A 19782-nucleotide genomic window follows, 5' to 3' on the forward strand; every position below is an offset into this window, starting at 1 on the left:
CGGCCATCATGGAGGCTGACACGGCCAGTATGTAGGAAAAGAGTGCCCCCCCATCGCGGGCCAGGCCACCGTGGGGGCACCCCCCAGGGCCAGATCACCCCGTGCCCCGCCCCAGGACCCCGGAGCCCGCCAGCACCGCCAGGTCCCGCCGGTAAGGGACCTAGTCCAATTTATGCCAGCGGGACCTGCATATTATGAGCTGGACTTCGGCCCATCGGGGGCTGGAGAATCGCTGGGGAGGGAGCGCTGTGAGCGGCTGCCGACTGGCGCTGCGCGATTCCCGCCCCCGCCAATTCCCCAGCGCCGGAGAATTCGGCGGCCGGCCGGCAGGGGCGGGATTCACGCCGCCCCCAGGCAATTCTCTGACCCAGCGGGGGGTCGGAGAATCCTGCCCCGGGTCTGCCGCATTGCATTAAAAATTTCAACTGTTTACCCTTCATGGAGGAGGAGGAGGATAGCTGTTCCCGGTGGCCGTCAAGGTCACCCCAGCCCTGAACTTTTATGCCTCGGGGTCATTCCAGGGCTTGATTGGGGACTTGTACGGCATGTCCTGGCCAACAGACCACGAGTGCATGTGTGAAGTCACAGATGCCCTGTTTTCGGAGCAGCTGACTAAATAAACTTTGACCTGGACCAAGCCTATCAAAATGCTCAGGGAGGAGGAATCTCTGCCATCGCCGGGATGCCTCAGGTCCAGGAGATCATAGATGGCATGTAGCTTTGCACAGTCAGGGATCACCCTTCATTAACAGGAAGGGGTTCCATCCCCTGTACGTTCAACTTGCGACCATCACCTCAAGATCATGCACATGTGTGCATACTTTCCAGAGATTGTGCACGGCAGCTACATCCTGGATTAGTCGGAGATTCCCGGCATCATCGAGAGACTCCACAGGATGACCGGTTGGTCCTTGGAAGTTAAGGGGTCGCAGACCAATGCGGGAGACCCGATATAATGAGGCCAATGTGGACCCTTGTGCTGTCATTGAGCGGTGCATTGGTCTGCTCACAATGCGGTTCCAATGCCTCAATCACTCTGCTGGTGCACTGCAGTACATGGAGGATCGGCGGCTTTGTGGTAGTCTGCTGTGCCCTCCACAACCTGGCACAGCAATGGTGTGAGGTACTGGAGGTGGAGGAGGAGGAACATGCGGCCTCATAAGAGTAGGACAAGCAGAAGAAGCTGAAGGATGAGCCTGGGGAGGACCCGAGGGAGCAGCCAGAGGATGGAGGACAAGTGGCAGCGTGGTCGGAAGGTCTTGAGGGTATGGGAGGCCCTCATCCTCGTACGCTTCTCATATGACATGACTTTGTTTGTCATATAACCCCCTCTCCCATTCGTCCGTCATCTCACCAACTCTCCCCACCTGATACGCCTCTCCCTCCCCCCTGCCTCCCCTTCAACCTTTCCCCCACCCATCCATTCCTCGCACCCCCTGCCCCTCAGCTGCTGTGAGCTGAGCTCTGGTGCTCGTCAATCTATGCTCCACATGTCTCAAGTGTAACGTGCTTTAATGGTGAACAATCACAACCCTAACTGCCCTAGTTCCCAATGTTGCACCCCCCCCCCTTCTCAGTGATTCTCTAACTGCTTAGCCCTCCGTGCTTTGTTGCTATGTCTGGGTGTGTATCCAGGATACACATCAGAGGTGGAGGCAACCTCCTACTTACTGAACCTGTGGCATTTGATGCCCTTGGCAGGTGTCACCTTGAGGGCCCCGGCCAAATTGCCGGTGGTACATGCCTCTCTGTGCCATCCTGTTCCATTCACTAACCCCCGAGACGCGCCAATGTCAGAACGGGGGATTCGAGAGAGCTGGTGACCGTCCTCGTCTCTCTGTAAGGAGGCTATGGGTTGGCCTCCAGTGCTCCCTCCTCCCGGTCAATGGCCGTAGGGCGCAGGGGTTCACCTTGGGATTGAGCTCCAGAGGCCCCTGAGTCATGTGGCTCTGCCAGCCCTGGTAGCTCCCCATTGTCTGCACCATGGTGTCAACACCCTCATTGATGCCCCTTGGTGACCAGGTCATGCTCTGCAGTGCCTCACCAATGTCCACCTGCACCTGGGATACGGTCCTCTGAGACTGAAAATACCCTGGAGTGCCTCAGCAATGCCCACCTGAGAATGGTACATGTTCAGACGTGCCTCAGCAAGGTCTTTCTGAGAAAGGGAAAAGGTCCCCCAGCGAACAAGACATGCAGTTGAGGCCATTGCCTTCACTGACTGAGCAACGCCTCGGAAACCACCTCTCATGATGCAGACATCGTGCTCCAGGCTCTCCACTGCGGACTCCAGCCTAGCAGTGTTGATCTCAGTGCCACACATTTCCTTTCCATCTCCTGCGCCTGTAGGCTTTGGAACTCTTCCAATTGGTTATGGACCCATCTGCAGCTTGTCAATCAAGAAGGTTAATGGATGACGGGAAAGTGGAACTGAGAAGGGTGATTTGTGTAATCCATCATCTTTAATGGTTTCAGTCCTATCACTGGCCACCTTCTCATTCATAGTCACATCAATGATGGAAAGCACCATCTCCTCCATTGGCGTGTGCTCTAGGGTTGTTCGATATCTTACAAAGAGGTCTGGAGGCTTATATGGTTGAACATTGAATGTTCATTAACATCTCAACACAACACAACATACATCTCCAAGATACTGCCATGGATAGTTCCTGTCTCCTTGTCAGCTCTTTCCAGACTCTAGTGAACCATACGTACCTAACCTACTCTACATCATTACATGGGTGATACTATTTCCATAGTCCTACATTAAACCTTTCTCTGCCAAACACCAATATACTACATTAAGGATGTGCAGCTATGTTTGCACCCCACACCCCACAGTTAGATGCTGCTGTCTCCAGTTTTGCACGACATTACCCTTCAAAAGAGGAAGAAGTGTGTCAATGAGCTTGGTTCAATGTGTTTGTGATATGTCTCTCATGGTTAGTAGTTTGTACACAGCTTGTACAGAGTCAAATGTGTGATGGTGAAGTGAAGTTATGAATGAATAGAGATTGATAGAGATTTTTTGTTGATGTGTGGTGGGAGTGTGGCACATCGAGCAGAGTGTGAGGCTAATGAGGCAAGTGAACTCATCTGACCTGACCACTGATGACATAATTGGTCTTGTTGCAACACTGCATCCAGGTCCTCAGAACCAGACTCCTGTCTTTGACTGACACATTTAATCGGACCCACTGCCTTCACAATGTTTGACTGGAGGGTCTCCTGACTCTCTGTGAATAGATGATGACATCCCAGTGCAGCATCTGGAAATCTTGGAGCCTGCTTTCTTCTTTATGGTGCCGTGCTTGTTGAAGTGATAGCATGGTTGTGTTGTAATTCACCGACTGACCACTAGGAGTATCATTAGTATATAAGTGAATGTCAGAGTCAGGTGACCTCAGACTGACTAGGGAGCTGGGAAAGAGGTTGCTTGTGCATGTTCATATTATTATTCATTGTTGTTTGTATATATTTGATCCATGGTTAATGCTAATAAATCTTTTATAGCTTTAGCTACAAGTGTTATTGTAATACAAATCAGGCTATCGGACAAGAACATTACACTTGTAACTTTCCAAATCAACATCACTTTGAAAATGACTTCCAGCACTTGCTCGAGCCAAAATATATCTCCTTTCAAAGAGGCACAGGCTAGTTTTAATTTGTGCTAACCTCTGATGATTCTGTCCCTTGCTCGAATGTGTGCAGCCTCTCAATAGCACCCTTCATGCTATCTGGACCCTACAATCATTTAAATAAGCAGGCAGCACCGAGTTTGCATGCTGTTGCATTAGAAGTAATGGGCATTGTTTAATTACACATCACAATCCCTGCCCTGAGGTTATCAAATTTTGCAACCTTTGTGCCCTGTTCAAAGATGTCCCAAATTGAACCGAATAAACCACCGCAATTGAGGAGGATCTGTGTCATTTTGCTAGTCAATTGCATCAGCTCAAAGTAATTCCTAACAGTGAAGCTATTTTTTAAATTCACAGTTAGGCATAATGCTGACACAGCTATCGTTGAAAGACGAGGGATTGAGGATCATAAAAACATGAAACACAAACCGACAACACTGACAAGCCAATATTTATTATCCACCCCTAGTTGCACTGAGGACATTAAAGAGTCATACTTCGGCCACACCATGTAAAAGTAACAGGTTCCCTTCTCTGAACAACCCAACAGTTTACATGGTCCATTTATTAGTGCTGGCCAGAAATTACCAGATATTTTCAGTTCACTTTCGGAATTTGCAATAGTGGGATGTGAATTCAGGACCTTTGCATTGCCAGGTTAAATTCACAAATATTAATTGGAGAAAACACAATTGTATCTTGTTACAATCTAAACCGCTTTACCTCTTGTTAACAAACCTGGTGGAATCAATAGGCAAAGCATTTAACAGACTGTTACATTTTGAATAGCTGTTCTCTGATTAAAACCCCAAATCAATACAGAATTCATTCCTCCTTTGAAGATTTCTAAATTTATGACATTGTGCTGAGCATTCTTCAACATTTACAATGGCTGATATTTATCAAGTTCAACTGCTGAGTGCAAGCAAAGGGAAAGAGAAAAAGTATGATCGCTGCATACAATTAAAATTAATGCTAAAATATGTAATCATCCTTGTACATTATGGCTGCTTGCTGCATGTGTTCATTACTGTACTAAAGTTTAAAATGTAAAAGGCCAAATGAATACAAGAATGGCCGTTGTCACTGCAGCACTGCCACTGAAATTACATTGACAAAAAATGTCAATATGTTCAATTTTAAATGTGTTTTTATACATTTGCACATATGGTGACTTCTGCCCCATTCCTCTTCAAAATCATCTTTCAATAAAGGCATCACCTGTTCTGGTGATGATTAAAATAAGTAATTTCTCACCATCATTGAAATAAAACCAGATATACATGTGGAAGTAAAAGAAACAAATTCCCTAGACATCCCAGTGATGCATAAACAAATTGCAATTAAGTCTTCATACACTCAGCAGTTGTTCATCATCTGTCTAGTCATACAAATCTCATTTTATTGGCAATAATTTCTCATCAAACCTAATCTGTAAAATTCAACTAAATTTTGCTCTGCAATGATTATTTATCATGCAACTACTTTCCTAGGGTATAAAGCTGAATCTTCCTTTTTACTTCAAATTGGCAATACTATACCACTGCCAGGAAATCACAATTGTCAAGTATCTTATCCTACCCAGATTCTCACAAAGCCGGACCCTCAACCTGATCAAAGCAGAACAAACAGCTGGCAAGGGAAACTCAAATATGTAATCCGTCAGATAAATAACTTAAAACACAACTGTGGATTTAAAACACAATTCAACTTAGCACAGCAAAGCAAGAGAAATGCAACATCTATAACACTCACCAGGATGTATTGGAGAACTCATGGCTCAATGATGATTGAGTACTTCTAAACAGCAGCTTCTTATGCAATGGAACACAGAGGCAAGTGTACGGAGCAGTGTCCACAAAACCAGAAGCTTGGAGACGTGCCCTTTCGGTAATGGATGCATTCAGTACAATAAAAACAAAGAGGACCCTAAAAGGAAAAGGGAAAACAGACCTCATATAAATAAATGTACTTTTCAGAAGATTTTAAAATAAGAATTTATTTCAATACTGCCAACCACCCAACTGTACACCAGTTGAGTTCAAAGACAATTCTTGAAAAAACTCAGTGCAAAGTCACTCCTCGTGATTTAAAGTTTACTACAATTCTACAATGCTTGCTTGTATGTCCAGAGCTACTGAGCTACAATACTATAGTCTTTGAGATTACAATACCTCTTACAAACAATTACAAATACAAAATTCCAATTTCTAACCAAGTGTGCCTATGAGAGATTTGGGAGGTATTTTGTACTCATAAATATATAAAGCTGCACAAATAGAATGATATTTAGCTTTAATTGGAATCTCGGTCACTACAAGATTCTAGAAGAATCCAAGTGAGATCACCCACTTCCTCTATGAAAATCACATTTAAGTAGATTGGTTAGCCTTTTCTTGCTGTATTTTTAAATTAGCTTATCAGAATAGCCCAGTGTGTGGTTAGGTCAAGCAATAAAGACACTAATAATTATCCTTTAAATCTGTTATAGACATGCTCAAAAAAGTCAATGTTAATTCCCAGTGAGTTGTGGGGGAATTAAGACAGGAAAGTGGACTTTGTTGGACCAACCACAATCTTATTAAATGTGGAGCAGGCTCGATGGACTGAATGGTCCGCTCCTGGTCCTATTTCTTATGGTCTTAGAATTTATTAAAAGTCTTGGGCTATTAGCCAAAGGTCAGGTGTGGGCCAGTTAGAATCCTATTTGCACTGCATGACGTCTGACTTGCAGGAACTTTAACTCATCCTTTTAACACATACATGCATGCATGGACAGACTTGTCTCCCAGAGGTTACGGGTAAAAGTTTGACTGCCCTAGTTTTGGGTACAAAGGCCAATTGCCTTTGAGGTAGACAGCACGTAAATTCTATGCTGTCCCCTCATCTTGACCACAGTTGCACAGGGCTGACCATCTCCCATGCGGTTGGTGGGCTGGCCGCACAATGGGGGTGGATAAACAATATCAGAGGCAAGACATGTCGTTGAGCGAATCTCTCAAAGGCAGCCTTATCCATATAAAGCAAAACTGCAGCACTGAGAAAAGGATTGAGTTTAGGAGAGAGAAAAATGGCAGAAGTGTACAATGCGCAAGGGAAAGTGTTCCCAGATTTTCTGTTGCTGCCTTGGAGGCATGAGTTATGTGGGTGGGGTCCAGAAGGAAGGCCATATTTCCCCAGGGACCTCGTGTGGTGACCTCTGAAGGGAGAAAACATAGTCAGAGAGGTAAATACTTGAAATGTGTCCCTGAGGTCATGGCTGCAGCACAGCAAAATGTTTAACAACCCCACATAGGTTTCTTATAAATTCATTTACGGGATGTGGGTGACGCTGTTTAGGCCAGCATTTATTGTTCATCAGAAGGCGGTGTGTTGCCTTCTTGAACCGCTGCAGTCCTTGAGGTGTAAGTATACTCACTGTGCTGTTAAGGAGGGAGTTCCAGGATGTTGCCCCAGTGACTGTGATGGAACGGTAATATATTTCCATGTCAGGGTGGTGAGTGACTTGGAGGGGAACCTCCATGTGGTGGGGTTCCCAGGTATATGCTGCTCTTGTCCTTCTAGATGGCAGTGGTTGTGGGTTTGGAAGGTTCTGTCTCAGGAACCTTAGTGAGTTAATGCAGTGCATCCTGTTGGTACACATGGCTGCCACTGTTCGTAGGTGGTGGAGAGTTTGAATGTTTGTGGAAGGAGGAGCAATCAAATGGGCTGCTTTGTCCTGGATGGTGTTGAGCTTCTTAAGTGCTGTTGGAGCAGCACTCATCCAGGCAAGTAGAGTATTCCATTACACTCCTGACTTGTGCCTTATGTAGATGGTGGACAGGCTTTGGGGGGATTCAGGAGGTGAGTTACTCGCCGTAGGATTCCTAGTCTTTGAACTGCCCTGGTAGCCACAGTATTAATACGGCTAGTCCAGTTCAGTTTCTGATCAATGGTAACCCCCAGGATGTTGATTTGGGGTAATCAGTGATGGTAGTGCCATTGAATGTCATGGGGCAATGGTTGGATCTTCTCTTGTTGGAGATGGTCATTGCCTGGCACTTGTGTGGCGCAAATATAACTTGTCACTTGTCAGCCCATGCCTGGATATTGTCCAGGTCTTGCTGCATTTGGATATGGACTATTTCATTACCTGAGGGTGGTCAGGGTCAGCAAATTCATCCACAAGGAGAATGTCCTATCCACCACACCTCCCACACCTCCAACCTCTCATGCCACTCAATGCACCACATACCATCACTTACCCAGCAGCACTCACTGGCATCCCACACACATGCCTAACGTTCACATACGCCATCTCACTATCACACAACTTCCAATGCTGTAACCTCACCTTGGCTCTCACATACTTCATATTCATCCATGGAAGGCACATCAGCCAAATGCAGTGCAAAAGAAGCCCTGACATTCTGCATTCTGCCTTCTCGCAGATAGAAGAGAGTGGTCTGCAATATCATGGCGACCCAGTGAACAGGGAGGGGTCTGGCATGACTGCATCCCCTCTGCCATGTTGATGAAACCTTTGAACCATGGGTTGTGGCAGCAACGGATGCTGGTATTAGGTGCCATGAAGACAATGAGGATGATGGTAAGTGATCTTATGCCCCTTCTCAACTCCTTACTCGTCCTCATCCTGGGTCCAGGTGTCAAATGGAAACTGCAGGTAGTGTAATCATGGACCTCAGACTTTCCCTCTTCACCCCCTTTCCATACCCTAACCCTGCCCTTCTGCTCTTCTTTGTTTTGGGATTTCAGCCAAATTTATGAATCATACATGCCATATTTCATTAAAAAGTCAAGTAATCAACCTTATGCATTCCTTTGTGTGTGTATCCTGTGTGTCCCAGTGCTTCAGTGCAATGCTATCCCAGTGGCTACAGCATGGCTAGTGGAAGGCTGCTTTTTCACAGAGGGAGACTGCAGATGGCCTTTCAGGATGACCTTGAACAGCTCTTGTCCCAGAATATCCAGGAATGTCCAACCTGGGAACCAGGGAGTTGAGCTGTCTGACTGACAGACATCAGGAAGAACACTAGTAGAGTGTCAATGATGAGTGGGTGCATGCTGTTATCCTGAGAGAGGACTGGAGGTTCATGCTCTGTGGTGTCATTGCCACTTACCCAAGGTTGCAGCAATCTTAGCAGACCATTGAAAGAAACATTCCCTGACTGCTGTGTCACTCGACAAAGAATGGGCTCCAAGCTCTGCACAAAGCCCTGTGCCAATTTAGTGCCAGATGCCTCCAAGCTCCTTCGCATTGACTGCAGGTTTGCTGACAGACTGCCAATGCACCACGTATTTCATTGTGCATATTCATCAGCCTTTCTCCAAGGCCACCCCATCAAAGTGTTATCTACGTCCTCTGCAGCAGAACTTGTGTGCAACCTCGGCCTATGGCAAATTCGCATTTGTGCCACGCTTGTCCACAATCCCGGTTGAGGTCAATTATTGTCTTGTTGTTTGACTAAGTGAAGATCCTGTGCGGGATTCTCCGTTTCCGAGACTAAGTGTTGATGTTGACGCAGAATTTGTGGAGTTCCATGACAGCAAAACTGGCGGCGCACCTGGACTGGTTCCACTACTGTTAAGGGACCAGAACCAGAGCCACGTGGAACACAATCGATTCCAATGAGAAGCGGTGCAGGAATTTGCGATTTACACTCAGGAGGCTGACAAGCTGCAGCCACACATACACACTTCACTCCCGAGGCACGCCATTCCAGCCAACATGATGGCCCCAAGATTCGCCAATGCTGACTGGACATCCTCCTGGATGTGGTGGAGGAGAGTCATAGAGCCATAGATGTTTGCAGCATTGAAACAGGCCCATCGGCCCAGCTGGTCCATGCCGCTCAGTTTCTATCACTAAGCTTGTCCCACTTGCCTGCATTTGGCCCATACCCCTCTATACCCACCCTGCCCATGTAACTATCTAACAGCTTTTTAAAGGACAAAATTGTACCCGGCTCTACCACTGCCTCTGGCAACCCATTCCAGATGCTCACCACCCTGTGTGTGAAGACATTTCCCCTCTGGTCTCCTTTGTATCTCTCTCCTCTCACCTTAAACCTCTGCCCTCTAGTTCTAGACTCCTCTACCTTTGGGTAAAGATGTCGACTATCTACCTTTCGATGCTCCTCATTACTTTATAGACCTCCATAAGATCACCCCTAAGCCTCCGACGTTCCAGGGAAAAAAGTCCCAGCATATCCAGCCTCTCCTTATAACTCAGACCATCAAGTCCTGGTAGCATCCTCGTAAATCTCTTCTGCACTCTTTCTAGTTTAACAATATCCTTCCTATAATAGGGTGACCAGAACTGAACACAGTATTCCATGTGTGGTCTTACCAATGTCTTGTACAACTTCAACAAGACGTCCCAACTCCTATATTCAATAATCTGACCAATAAAACCTCGCAGGCTGAATGCCTTCTTCGCCACCCTGTCCAATTGTGACTCCACCTTCAAGGACCTATCAACCTGCATTCCTAGATCTCTTTATTCTGTAACCGTCACCAACCTCCTACCATAACTAAATACATCCTGCCCTGGTTTGATCTATCAAAATGCATCACCTCACATTTATCCAAATTAAACTCCATCTGCCATTCATCGGCCCACTGTCCCAATTGGTCAAGATCCTGTTGCAATCTTATATAACCTTCTTCAATCTCCACTATGCCACCTGTAGTGATGTGCATCACTGTAAATACACAAGGGGTTAATGTAAATGCATGTAGACTAGCTAGTGGACTTACACGAATGATTTGGACTTATTGTTTCATCACTGTTCTCATGACTTGTATATACCTTAACTTATCTACCTGTTTTGTGTTCAATTGCCTTAGTGTACAGAAAATATGCAACATATAAAAAAGGGGGATGTGGTGATGTGCATCACTGTAAATACACAAGGGGTTAATGTAAATACATGTAGACTAGCGAGACACTAGAGGGAGCACCAGAGACATCACACACACACACTCAACCAATAGATCAGTTAGATAGGACACGACCAATGGGCATTCACGATACACACAGAGTTGACACGACCACAGGAGGGCATTACACCAACTCATATATAAAGGACACCACAAACATGATCTGCCTCTTTCCAGTGGAGACAGCCAGTGAGTAGGGACACAGGGTTGATTTGATATCACACCCACCATGTGGATTGTAGCAGACTGGTTAGTCAGTCTGGGTAGCTATAGTAGGATTAACAGTAGTGTCGAACCTCAGTAATAGAAGTGTAAATAGTTTAATAAACGTGTTGAAGTTATCTCCACATCTGAACCTTCCTTTGTCAAGTGAACCACAAGGAAGCCGCTTATACTACACCTAGAGCATAACAAGACACCACCAATCTTGGTGTCATCTGCAAACTTACTAACCATGCCTCCTACATTTTCATCCAAATCATTTGTATACAACAAATAACAGTGGACCCAGCACCGATCCCTGAGGCACATCGCTGGTCACAGGCCTCCGTTTTAAAACAACCCTCCACAACCACCCTTTGGTTTGTTCACTAAGTCAATTTTGTATCCAATTGGCTACCACGCCCTGGATTCCATGAGATGACCCTGTACCCTAGCCTGGGAAGGAAGCTGCCAGCCACCGCCATTCGCCTTGCCTGGCCGCAGGTGGCAGAGGCAGTCAGCGCCACCAGCAACACTAACCGGAGCGGCCAGCACTGCCGAAAAAAACTGCATGACCTCTTTAGGGCGGCCAGGGTGAGTAAGCAGCACTGTGTCCCTGACACCAACCCCCATCTCACACACCCATAACTTTACCCCCCCCCCCCCCAATCCAGTCCGAACCCTCACCCTGCACCACATGCCGACACCCGTATTGGCCACCATGGCTGGGTGCCCTGGCCACTGAGGCCACCAGGAGCTGCTGGAAATAGAGCAGGTCCATCTGGCGTCCCCCACCCCCAGCCAGTGCCACAACCAGAGACCCCCCTGGTATGTATCATGGAGGGAGTTGCAGGCGGGGGAGTGTGGGGGTGCAGGGGTGGGATGTGGTGTCCATGCCTCAGGCCAATTTCCACCCTCCCCCCAGTTGATGAGCCTTGAGGTGATCAGAGCGTCATGTGGCCTCGCTTGCCTGTCTGTGCCCCATGTCCTGCCCATCCTTGCCCTCTCCCCAGAATCCTGCTTGTCGGACAAGGCCTGGTATTTCTCTTCCTCCTCCAGCACATTGCGCCTCTGCTGTGCGATGTTGTGGAGGGTACAGCTGCCCACCGCGATGCAGGGGGACCCTCTCGGCATCATACTGGAGGGCCCCTCCAGAACAGTCCAGGCACCTGAACCGCATCTGCTCAATCACGGACCTGGTCGCTGTATGGGCGTCATTGCAGGGATTTCCGCATTGGGCTGTGGCCTCTGGATCAATGTCATCAGCCAGAACCAGAGTGGATAACCTCTGTCACCAAGGGGCCAACTCTCCAGCTGGAGAGGTGTCTTAAACATGTCAGGAATCATGGAATGTGCCTGGATGAAGACGTCGTGCATACTGCCGGGTATCGGGCAAGACGTGTACAATGCACAGCTGATGGTCACATATCAGCTTCACGTTCATCGAGTGGAATCCCTTTCAAATTGTGTAGAGTGGCCTGATATCCGCAGGTGCTCGTGGGGAACATCCATCCTATCGATTGACCCCAAGACCCAGGGCATCCAGTCGATGGCAGCGAACCCACTGCCCGGGCATCCTGGTGGGCTCGGTCCACATTGAAATGAATGTATTGAGCCATCTGGACATATAGGGCCTCCGTTATGGTGCGGATGCATCTGTGCACCAACGTCTGTGAGATCTCAGACTGGTCCCCACTCAGCGCTTGGAAGGACCCCATTGCATAAATGTTCAGGGAATCCATCACCTTGACGGCTACCGGGAGCGGGTGTCCTCTCCCATACCCCCACGGTGCCAGGTGCGCCATGATCTGGCAGATATGTTGCACTGTCTCTGTGCTCAGCCAGAGTCTTCGATGGCATGCCCGGTCCAGTAGGTCCTCGAATTACAGGCGCTGTCAGTGCACAGGAGGCCTCATGTAACCCCTCCTTGGCACCTCCTCCTCCTTGGCGTGTTGGGTGGTAGGTCTCTTGTAAATCTGTGGCCCACTCCGCTGCTGCAGCTTCCTCCTCTTCGAGCAGCTCCAGCTTGTACAGCCGCAGGGCATCCCCCAAGGCTGTGGCGACTCGGAGGAAGGCCACCATTGCTGGTTATATTCCAATATCCATTGTCTACTGGAGGTGAAAGGCCAACATGTTAGCATGCTGCGTACTCCCATGCCCAAACAGGTCCACCGGACTACACGGCGGCCCCGGTTGGCACTGCGGACCCTGCCATCACATGTCCCTCCCCCTCATCTCTGCACCCCTGGCCCCATCAATGGCCGGCACCATGGATGCCAGGGATACCATTGTCTGGCACTGCCCTTGCCAGTGTTATGCTCCGTGGACCCTGCCCGGCGGCCCTGTAGGGGCTACGGTGGCCGTTGCCCTGGGTGGGCCGCTGTTGGGTGGTGGCCAGGTTGGGGGGGGGCGGTACGGCGGAGCATAGGGTAGGGGTTGGGGGTACCCATGCGGCCAATGTCACTCTGCAGAACAAGATCAGGATGGGTGGTCAGTGGGGTGCGCAGCAAGATGGCAAACAGAGAATCCCGCCACCTGCCTTTGAGCTATCCTCTAAAATACGCACCATGTCACCATTGGAAATGGAGGCTGTAGGTGTGAGAGTGAATGACTGAGTTCCTTCTTCATCACCACCTCCCTGCTCTTCCAACTCTTGCCATTCTGCCACAACCTGATCAGGTTGCAGTTCCTGGAGATCTGAATGGTGAAAGGCTCAAAAGTCAGTGCAATAGTTCCAGGAGACATGGAGTGAAACGCCAAACTGATTTAGAATCATGGAATTTACAGTGCAGAAGGAGGCCATTCAGCCCATCGAGTCTGCACCAGCTCTTGGAAAGAGAGCCCTACCCAAGCCCACACCTCCACCCTATCCCCATAACCCAGTTACCCCACCCAACACTTATGGGCAATTTCTGGACACTAAGGACAATTTATCATGGCCAATCCATCTAACCTGCACATCTTTGGACTGTGGGAGGAAATCGAAGCACCCGGAGGAAACCCACGCAGACACGGGGAGAACGTGCAGACTCTGCAAAGACAGTGACCCAAGCCAGGAATCAAACCTGGGACCCTGGTGCTGTGAAGCAACAGTGCTAAACACAGTGCTACCGTACTGCTTATTTAATTTGAACTATGCACATGGGGAGATCAATCAGCAATCCACCTTGGCCCTCTTGAGGGTTATTACACCCCTGATTCCCCTCACGTCCGAATCATCCCCCTCACTCCTGCGGTGCTTGGCACAAGACCTTGAGTACAGGTGGCAGTTTAAGCTGTATCAGGGAGCATGAAGCAGATTGGGGATCGTTGCTTCCTTGTTGAGCACCAAAGGGCCACAGATGGAGGCTTGTCTTCGATGCTGCTTTCCAATGGAGAATCGATCTCCTCCGTCTCCATTTCAGATTGAGAATCTTCATCGTCGGGGGAATGACACTCGGGTTCCCCGCTGGGGGGACATGCAAGAAGTATTTAGAGGTACACTTATGATGACAAGTGCTGGAAAATGGAGTTAGAATAGTTATGCGGTTGTTTTTGACTGGCATGGACACAATGCGCCGAAGAGCCTTTTCTGTTCTGTAGATCTCTATGACTCCTTGGTTGAGACTCCTGCTGAAGATCATCGCAACTGGCGTCCAGGGTGTGGTCTCTGCTGAAATTGTCTCTCTTGGAGTGGGCTCCATGCTTCTGAGGTGGTCCAGGTGTTTTTTCATGGCCTTCCATTGAACTTTGACTTTGTAAGAAACTGAACCAGACTTTTCCAGCACAACTCCTGGAATCCATTGACAGCCATTCCAACGTTACGCACATAAATGGTATCTCCTTTTCTGAAGGTCCTTTAGGGTCTTCTGGTGTCACAGTTTCCTTTTTGGGTCTCCTGCTTTGACCCCCCCCCCCCCCCCACTGCCCCCTCCCCCTCTCACAAGTTGGAAACAGCTGGGTGAGTCTGGTGCACAATCACTGTCCCATTAACAATTCCACTAATGCAACTCCTATCACCGTGTGTGGCATGATTCTATAATCAAAGAGGAACTGGGCCATTTTCATATCAAGGGAACCAGCAGGCTGTTTCTTTCTTCCAGTTTTGAATGTTTGAACTACCCGCTTGGTCAGGTCATCCGACAATGGATGGTACGGTGTCATTCAGGTGTGTTTAATGGCATTCCGTTGGAGAGCTGCATTCAAACCAAGCAGATGTGTGTATAGATCTCTCTCTCTGCAATCTAAAAAAAGGCACCAGATCACTCGATGATTTCAAAGTAATACTTGTTTCTGTAAGGAATGCAAACCTACTGTCTTTGTTAAAAAGGGGTTTTTGACTTATGTATGTTGTTTGGAAAGTTATTAAGGGTTACTTATAGAGCACTGTATCTTTTTGGGGGGGTTATCAGGGTTGGTAGTTGATAAAATGTTTACTGTGTGTTTATAAAATGTTAACTGGATTCTCTGATCCTGAGGCAAAGTGTTGACGCGTCGCGTTTCCCGATGGCTGCAACATGCCCTCAGGAGCAGCAATTCTAACCCCTACAGGGAGCCAGCATGGCACTGGAGCGACCCATGTCAGATAGATGCTGCGGGCCTGTGCATGCGCAGTGGGACCGGCACGATTTCCACGCATGCGCAGTGTCTCCCTTCTCCACGCCGGCCTCGACGCAACATGGCATAGGGCTACAGGGGCCGGCGCAAAACAAAGGAGGCCACCAGCCCGAGAGGCCACAGCGGAGGCCTCCCCTCCCCCAGGGTCGGACCCCCCTACACCCCCACAGGCCACTCCCGAGTTCCACGCCAAGGTCCCGCCAGGTAAGACCAGGTTAGAACAGCACCGGCGGGACTCAGTTTTTTTTGCACGGCTGCTCGGCCCATCCCGGGCGGAGAATCACCGGGGGGCCCCTTAGAGTTGCCCCCGCCCATTAGAGTGGCCCCCGATCAGCGCCTTGCCAACTGCACCGGTGCCAATGGCGCCGATTCTGTGCCCTCCGGAGAATTGCGTCCAGGCACCGGGGTGGCATGGCGCGATTCGCGCCGGTCACAGTGATTCTCCAGACTGGCCCCGGGGTTAGAGAATCCCACACATTGTTTTTGTTTAAACATACTTTTAGTACTCTGTTGCATCACACCTGTAAAGTGGGCCTTTGTGCTCCCCATAACAAAAATCTATTAAAAGTTGTGGTTCAAGTGAACTCCATAATATATTTTTGATTCTCCAAAGCCTGGCCCATAATTAATTGGGGGCTCATGGGATAAAAGTCGATCTTTCGTGATTGAGTTGGCTTAGTGAACTTAAAGACAGTGAGGGGTGAGCATATTTGTGTTTGCTTTGCAGGTGTGGTATTCCAGTTTAAGTAGGGAGTGTGTTGTGGAAAATGTCTTTCAGAGGCTCAGAGGTTTTTGGGGGTGGAGAAGGTCACATGCAGTCCCTTACAAACAGAGACATGAAAAGGCTTTTAGATTTGGCAAAAATATTGTGGTTATCGTTACCTGACCGCATACGAAAAGAAGAGGTACTTATGGTGGTAGCTGAACATTTAAAATTGCCTGAGATAGAGTTTGACTCATTAGAAATGGCAAAAATTCAGTTACAGATTAAACTGGAACATGAAAAAGAATTAAAGCAGCTTCAATACGAAATGAGGCAAAAAGAAAGAATAACCCTAGCAGAACAACAAGAAAGAGAAAGGGAGGTACAGATCACGGAAAAAGAAAAAGAGAGAGAGAGGAAAAAGCAACAGAGAGTGAGGAAAGGGGAAAACAGAGAGAGGAAGAAGAAAATGAGAGTGGGAAAAGGGAAGAAGAGAAAGAGTTTGATCTCCAGAAAATGGCCATGAAACTTGAGAGTCAGTTAAAATTGACGGAGGTAAAGGGAAACGTACAGTTTGAGGATAGTGATGAGGATAACGAGAAAGAGCAGCATAGTCGAAGGCTTGGTGGAGATCTATTTAAATATGTCCACGTATTGCCAACGATTGATGAGAAGGAGCTAGAAGCCTTTTTCATTTCATTTGAGAAGGTGGCTAAACAAATGAATGGCCACAGGACATGTGGGTATTACTGATTCAAGTAAAGCTGATAGGTAGGGCTAGTGAAGTGTTTGCAACACTATCAGAGGAGGCACCTGGGACGTATGAGGAGGTGCAAAGTCCATCTTAGGTGCATATGAACTAGTGCCTGAAGCCTACAGACAAAGGCTTCAAAATTTCAGGAAAGAACCTGGTCAAACATACATGGAGTTTGAAAGGATCAAACAGAGTAATTTTGATACATTTTGGGGTTCTGAAAACGCCTCTCCCATAACAATTGGGGGCTCGTCCGGGATAAAAGTCTATCTATTGGATTGGCTTTTGTGAACTTAAAGACAGTGAACGTTTGTTGCTTTTCCGGTGTGGTATTTTAGTTTAGGTGTGTTGTGGACAATGGTTCTTTCAGAGGCTCAGAAATTTTTGGGGGTGGAGAATGTCACACGCAGTACCTTACGGACAGACACGAAAAGCAGACTGTTAGACTTGGCAAAAACATTGCAGTTAACATTACCTGACAAAATGCGAAAAGATTAAGTAATTATGGCGGTGGTTAAGCATTTAAAGTTGCCTGAGATAGAGTCTGACTCATTGGAAATGGCAAAAATTCAGTTGTCAATTAAACAAATGGAACATGAGAAAGAACTAAAGCAGCTTGAATACGAAAGAGAGAGAGAGGAAAAAGAAAGAGAGAGAGAGGAAAAAGAAAGAGAAAGAGAGAGAGAGAGAGAGAGGGGGGGGAAAAGAAAAGGAGAGAGATGAAAGGAGAAAAGAACGAATAGCCCTAGCAGAACAAAAAGAAAAAGAAAGGGAGAGACAGATCAGGGAAAAAGATAAAGAGAGGGAGTTTGAACTTCAGAAAATGGCCATGAAACATGAAAGTCAATAAAATTGGCAGGCATAAAGGGAAACGTACAGTTGGATGATAGTGATGAGGATAGTGGGAAAGAGCGTCATAGTCGAAGGCTTGGTGAGAATCTATTTAAATATGTCCAAGCATTGCCAAGGTTTGACGAGAAGGAAGTGGAAGCCTTTTTCATTTCATTTGAGAAGGTAGCTAAACAAATAAAATGGCCACAAGACATGTGGGTATTACTGATTCAAACAAAGCTGGTAGGTAGAGCTAGTGAAGTGTTTGCATCACTACCGGAGGAGGTATCTGGAACGTATGAGGAGGCGAAGAAATCCATCTTAAGTGCATATGAGCTAGTGCCTGAAGCTTACAGACAGAGGTTTAGAAATTTAAGGAAATAATTTAGTCAAACATAATGGTGTTTGAAAGGCTCAAACAGAGTAATTTTGATAGGTGGATAAGGGCTTTGAAAATAGACCAAACGTATGAAGCTCTCAGAGTAATTATACTTTTGGAGGAGTTTAAAAATTCAATTCCTGATGTAGTGAGAACTCATGTGGAAGAGGAGAGGGCTAAAACTGTGAGGTTTGCAGCAGAAATGGCAGGTGATGATGAATTAGTTCATAAATCAAACCTTGTTTCCGACATCGGTTTCAGTCTGTGAGGGATAGGAATTGGGGAAAAGAGAAATACTCAAGTGGTAAAGGTAAAGGGGATCTGATGGGAGATAATAAGGAGAGTGTACCTCAGATTAAAAAACAAATCCAGGAGGGTGGAAAAGAAATGAAAAGTTTCAAATGTTTTCACTGTAATAAACTAGGCCATGTAAAGTCACAGTGTTGGTGGTGTCATGTGAGAGTACCCTTTAAGAAATGAGTGTTTAAGAAATGTACCTTTAAGAAATGGAGCTGCTCATGTTACTGGAATGATGTCAGAGTGTGGGTGGAGCTGAGCTCCACTTCTGCTTTTTTAGTTTCAGTTTGAGAAAGCTTGGGTGAGTCTGTGAGCTGCACTGCTGTTAATCTCTGCCATGAAGGACTATCTCTTAATCATTTGGTGAATTCAGAAGAATTGTAAATGTTTTCAGTCTTGAATGTAAACCCTAATTTGCTCCTGTTGGGAGGTTTGTTGAGTTTTTTGGACGTTAAAAGGACAGCTCAAACGATTACTTAGTGTTTTATTCTTTGGGGGTGTATTTGATTTACTGGTTGCTAAGATATTCACTGTTTGTTTTTAAAAAGCTAACTTGAGTTCATAGAATAAACATTGTTTTGTTTTAAAAACCACTGGTCCATTTTCTGCTGTACCATACCTGTAGAGTAAGCCATGTGCTCCCCATACCACAATCTATTAAAAGTTGTGGGTCAGGTAAACTCCATGATACACTTTGGGATTCTCCAAACCCTGGCCCATAACAGTGGTGGAAGAAAAGCACTGGGAGGCTGATGTGGTAAAACAGGATAAGACAGTGGGGTTTGTTAAAGTGGTAAAGGAAAGCCCAAGTGAAGCGAAGGTGCAAAAGATTGTACAGCCTTATCAAGAGGTGATTGATAAGAAGGTGCCAGTACTCTTTAAAGAATTTACTTGTGTGGGTAAAATTTACTCTTGTATGCCAGGAGGAGGTAAAGAAGTCACAATTCTAAGAGTTACGGGAGCTAGTCAATCTTTGATGGTAAGAGATGAGGGGTTATGCCGTTTGGGAGAAATATTGCCAAAAAAGGTGGTAATATGTGGAATTCAGGGTGAGAATAGTTTTGTCCCATTATATAAAGTAAGGGTGGAAAGTCCAGTGAAGAGTGGTGAAGTGTAGTAGGTGTAAGAGAGAAACTATCTTGTCCAGGAATACAGTTTATCTTGGGTACAAATATAGCTGGATTGCAGGTGGGAGTGATAGGTGGGAGCCGACTGTGGTTAATAAGCCAGTGGAAAATCAGAGAACTGAAGTGTTGAAGGACAAATATCCTGGGATTTCTCTGGATTGTGTAGTAACAAGGTCGCAAAGTCACAGGTTAAGACAAGAGGAAAAATCAAAGAGTGAAGATAAAGTTGAAGTTCAATTATCAGAAACTATTTTTGATCAGATGGTTGGAAAAGAACAAGAACAGGAGGAGGATGAGGTGGATATTTT

General features: G+C 46.9%; 1 protein-coding gene across 1 annotated transcript in view; it reads right to left on the reverse strand.

The window, feature by feature from the left end:
- LOC119966162 (histone deacetylase 9-like) overlaps positions 1–19782 on the reverse strand; it is a 1160486-nt gene that overhangs the window by 1058111 nt on the left and 82593 nt on the right. Inside the window, exon 2 of the mRNA XM_038797463.1 lies at positions 5400–5573. Within this exon, the coding sequence (XP_038653391.1) occupies positions 5400–5421 (22 nt within the window). The 5' untranslated portion in view covers positions 5422–5573. The remainder of the gene's footprint in view (positions 1–5399; positions 5574–19782) is intronic.

This window comes from Scyliorhinus canicula, chromosome 5 (assembly GCF_902713615.1).
Source record: "Scyliorhinus canicula chromosome 5, sScyCan1.1, whole genome shotgun sequence".
NCBI lineage: Eukaryota > Metazoa > Chordata > Chondrichthyes > Carcharhiniformes > Scyliorhinidae > Scyliorhinus > Scyliorhinus canicula.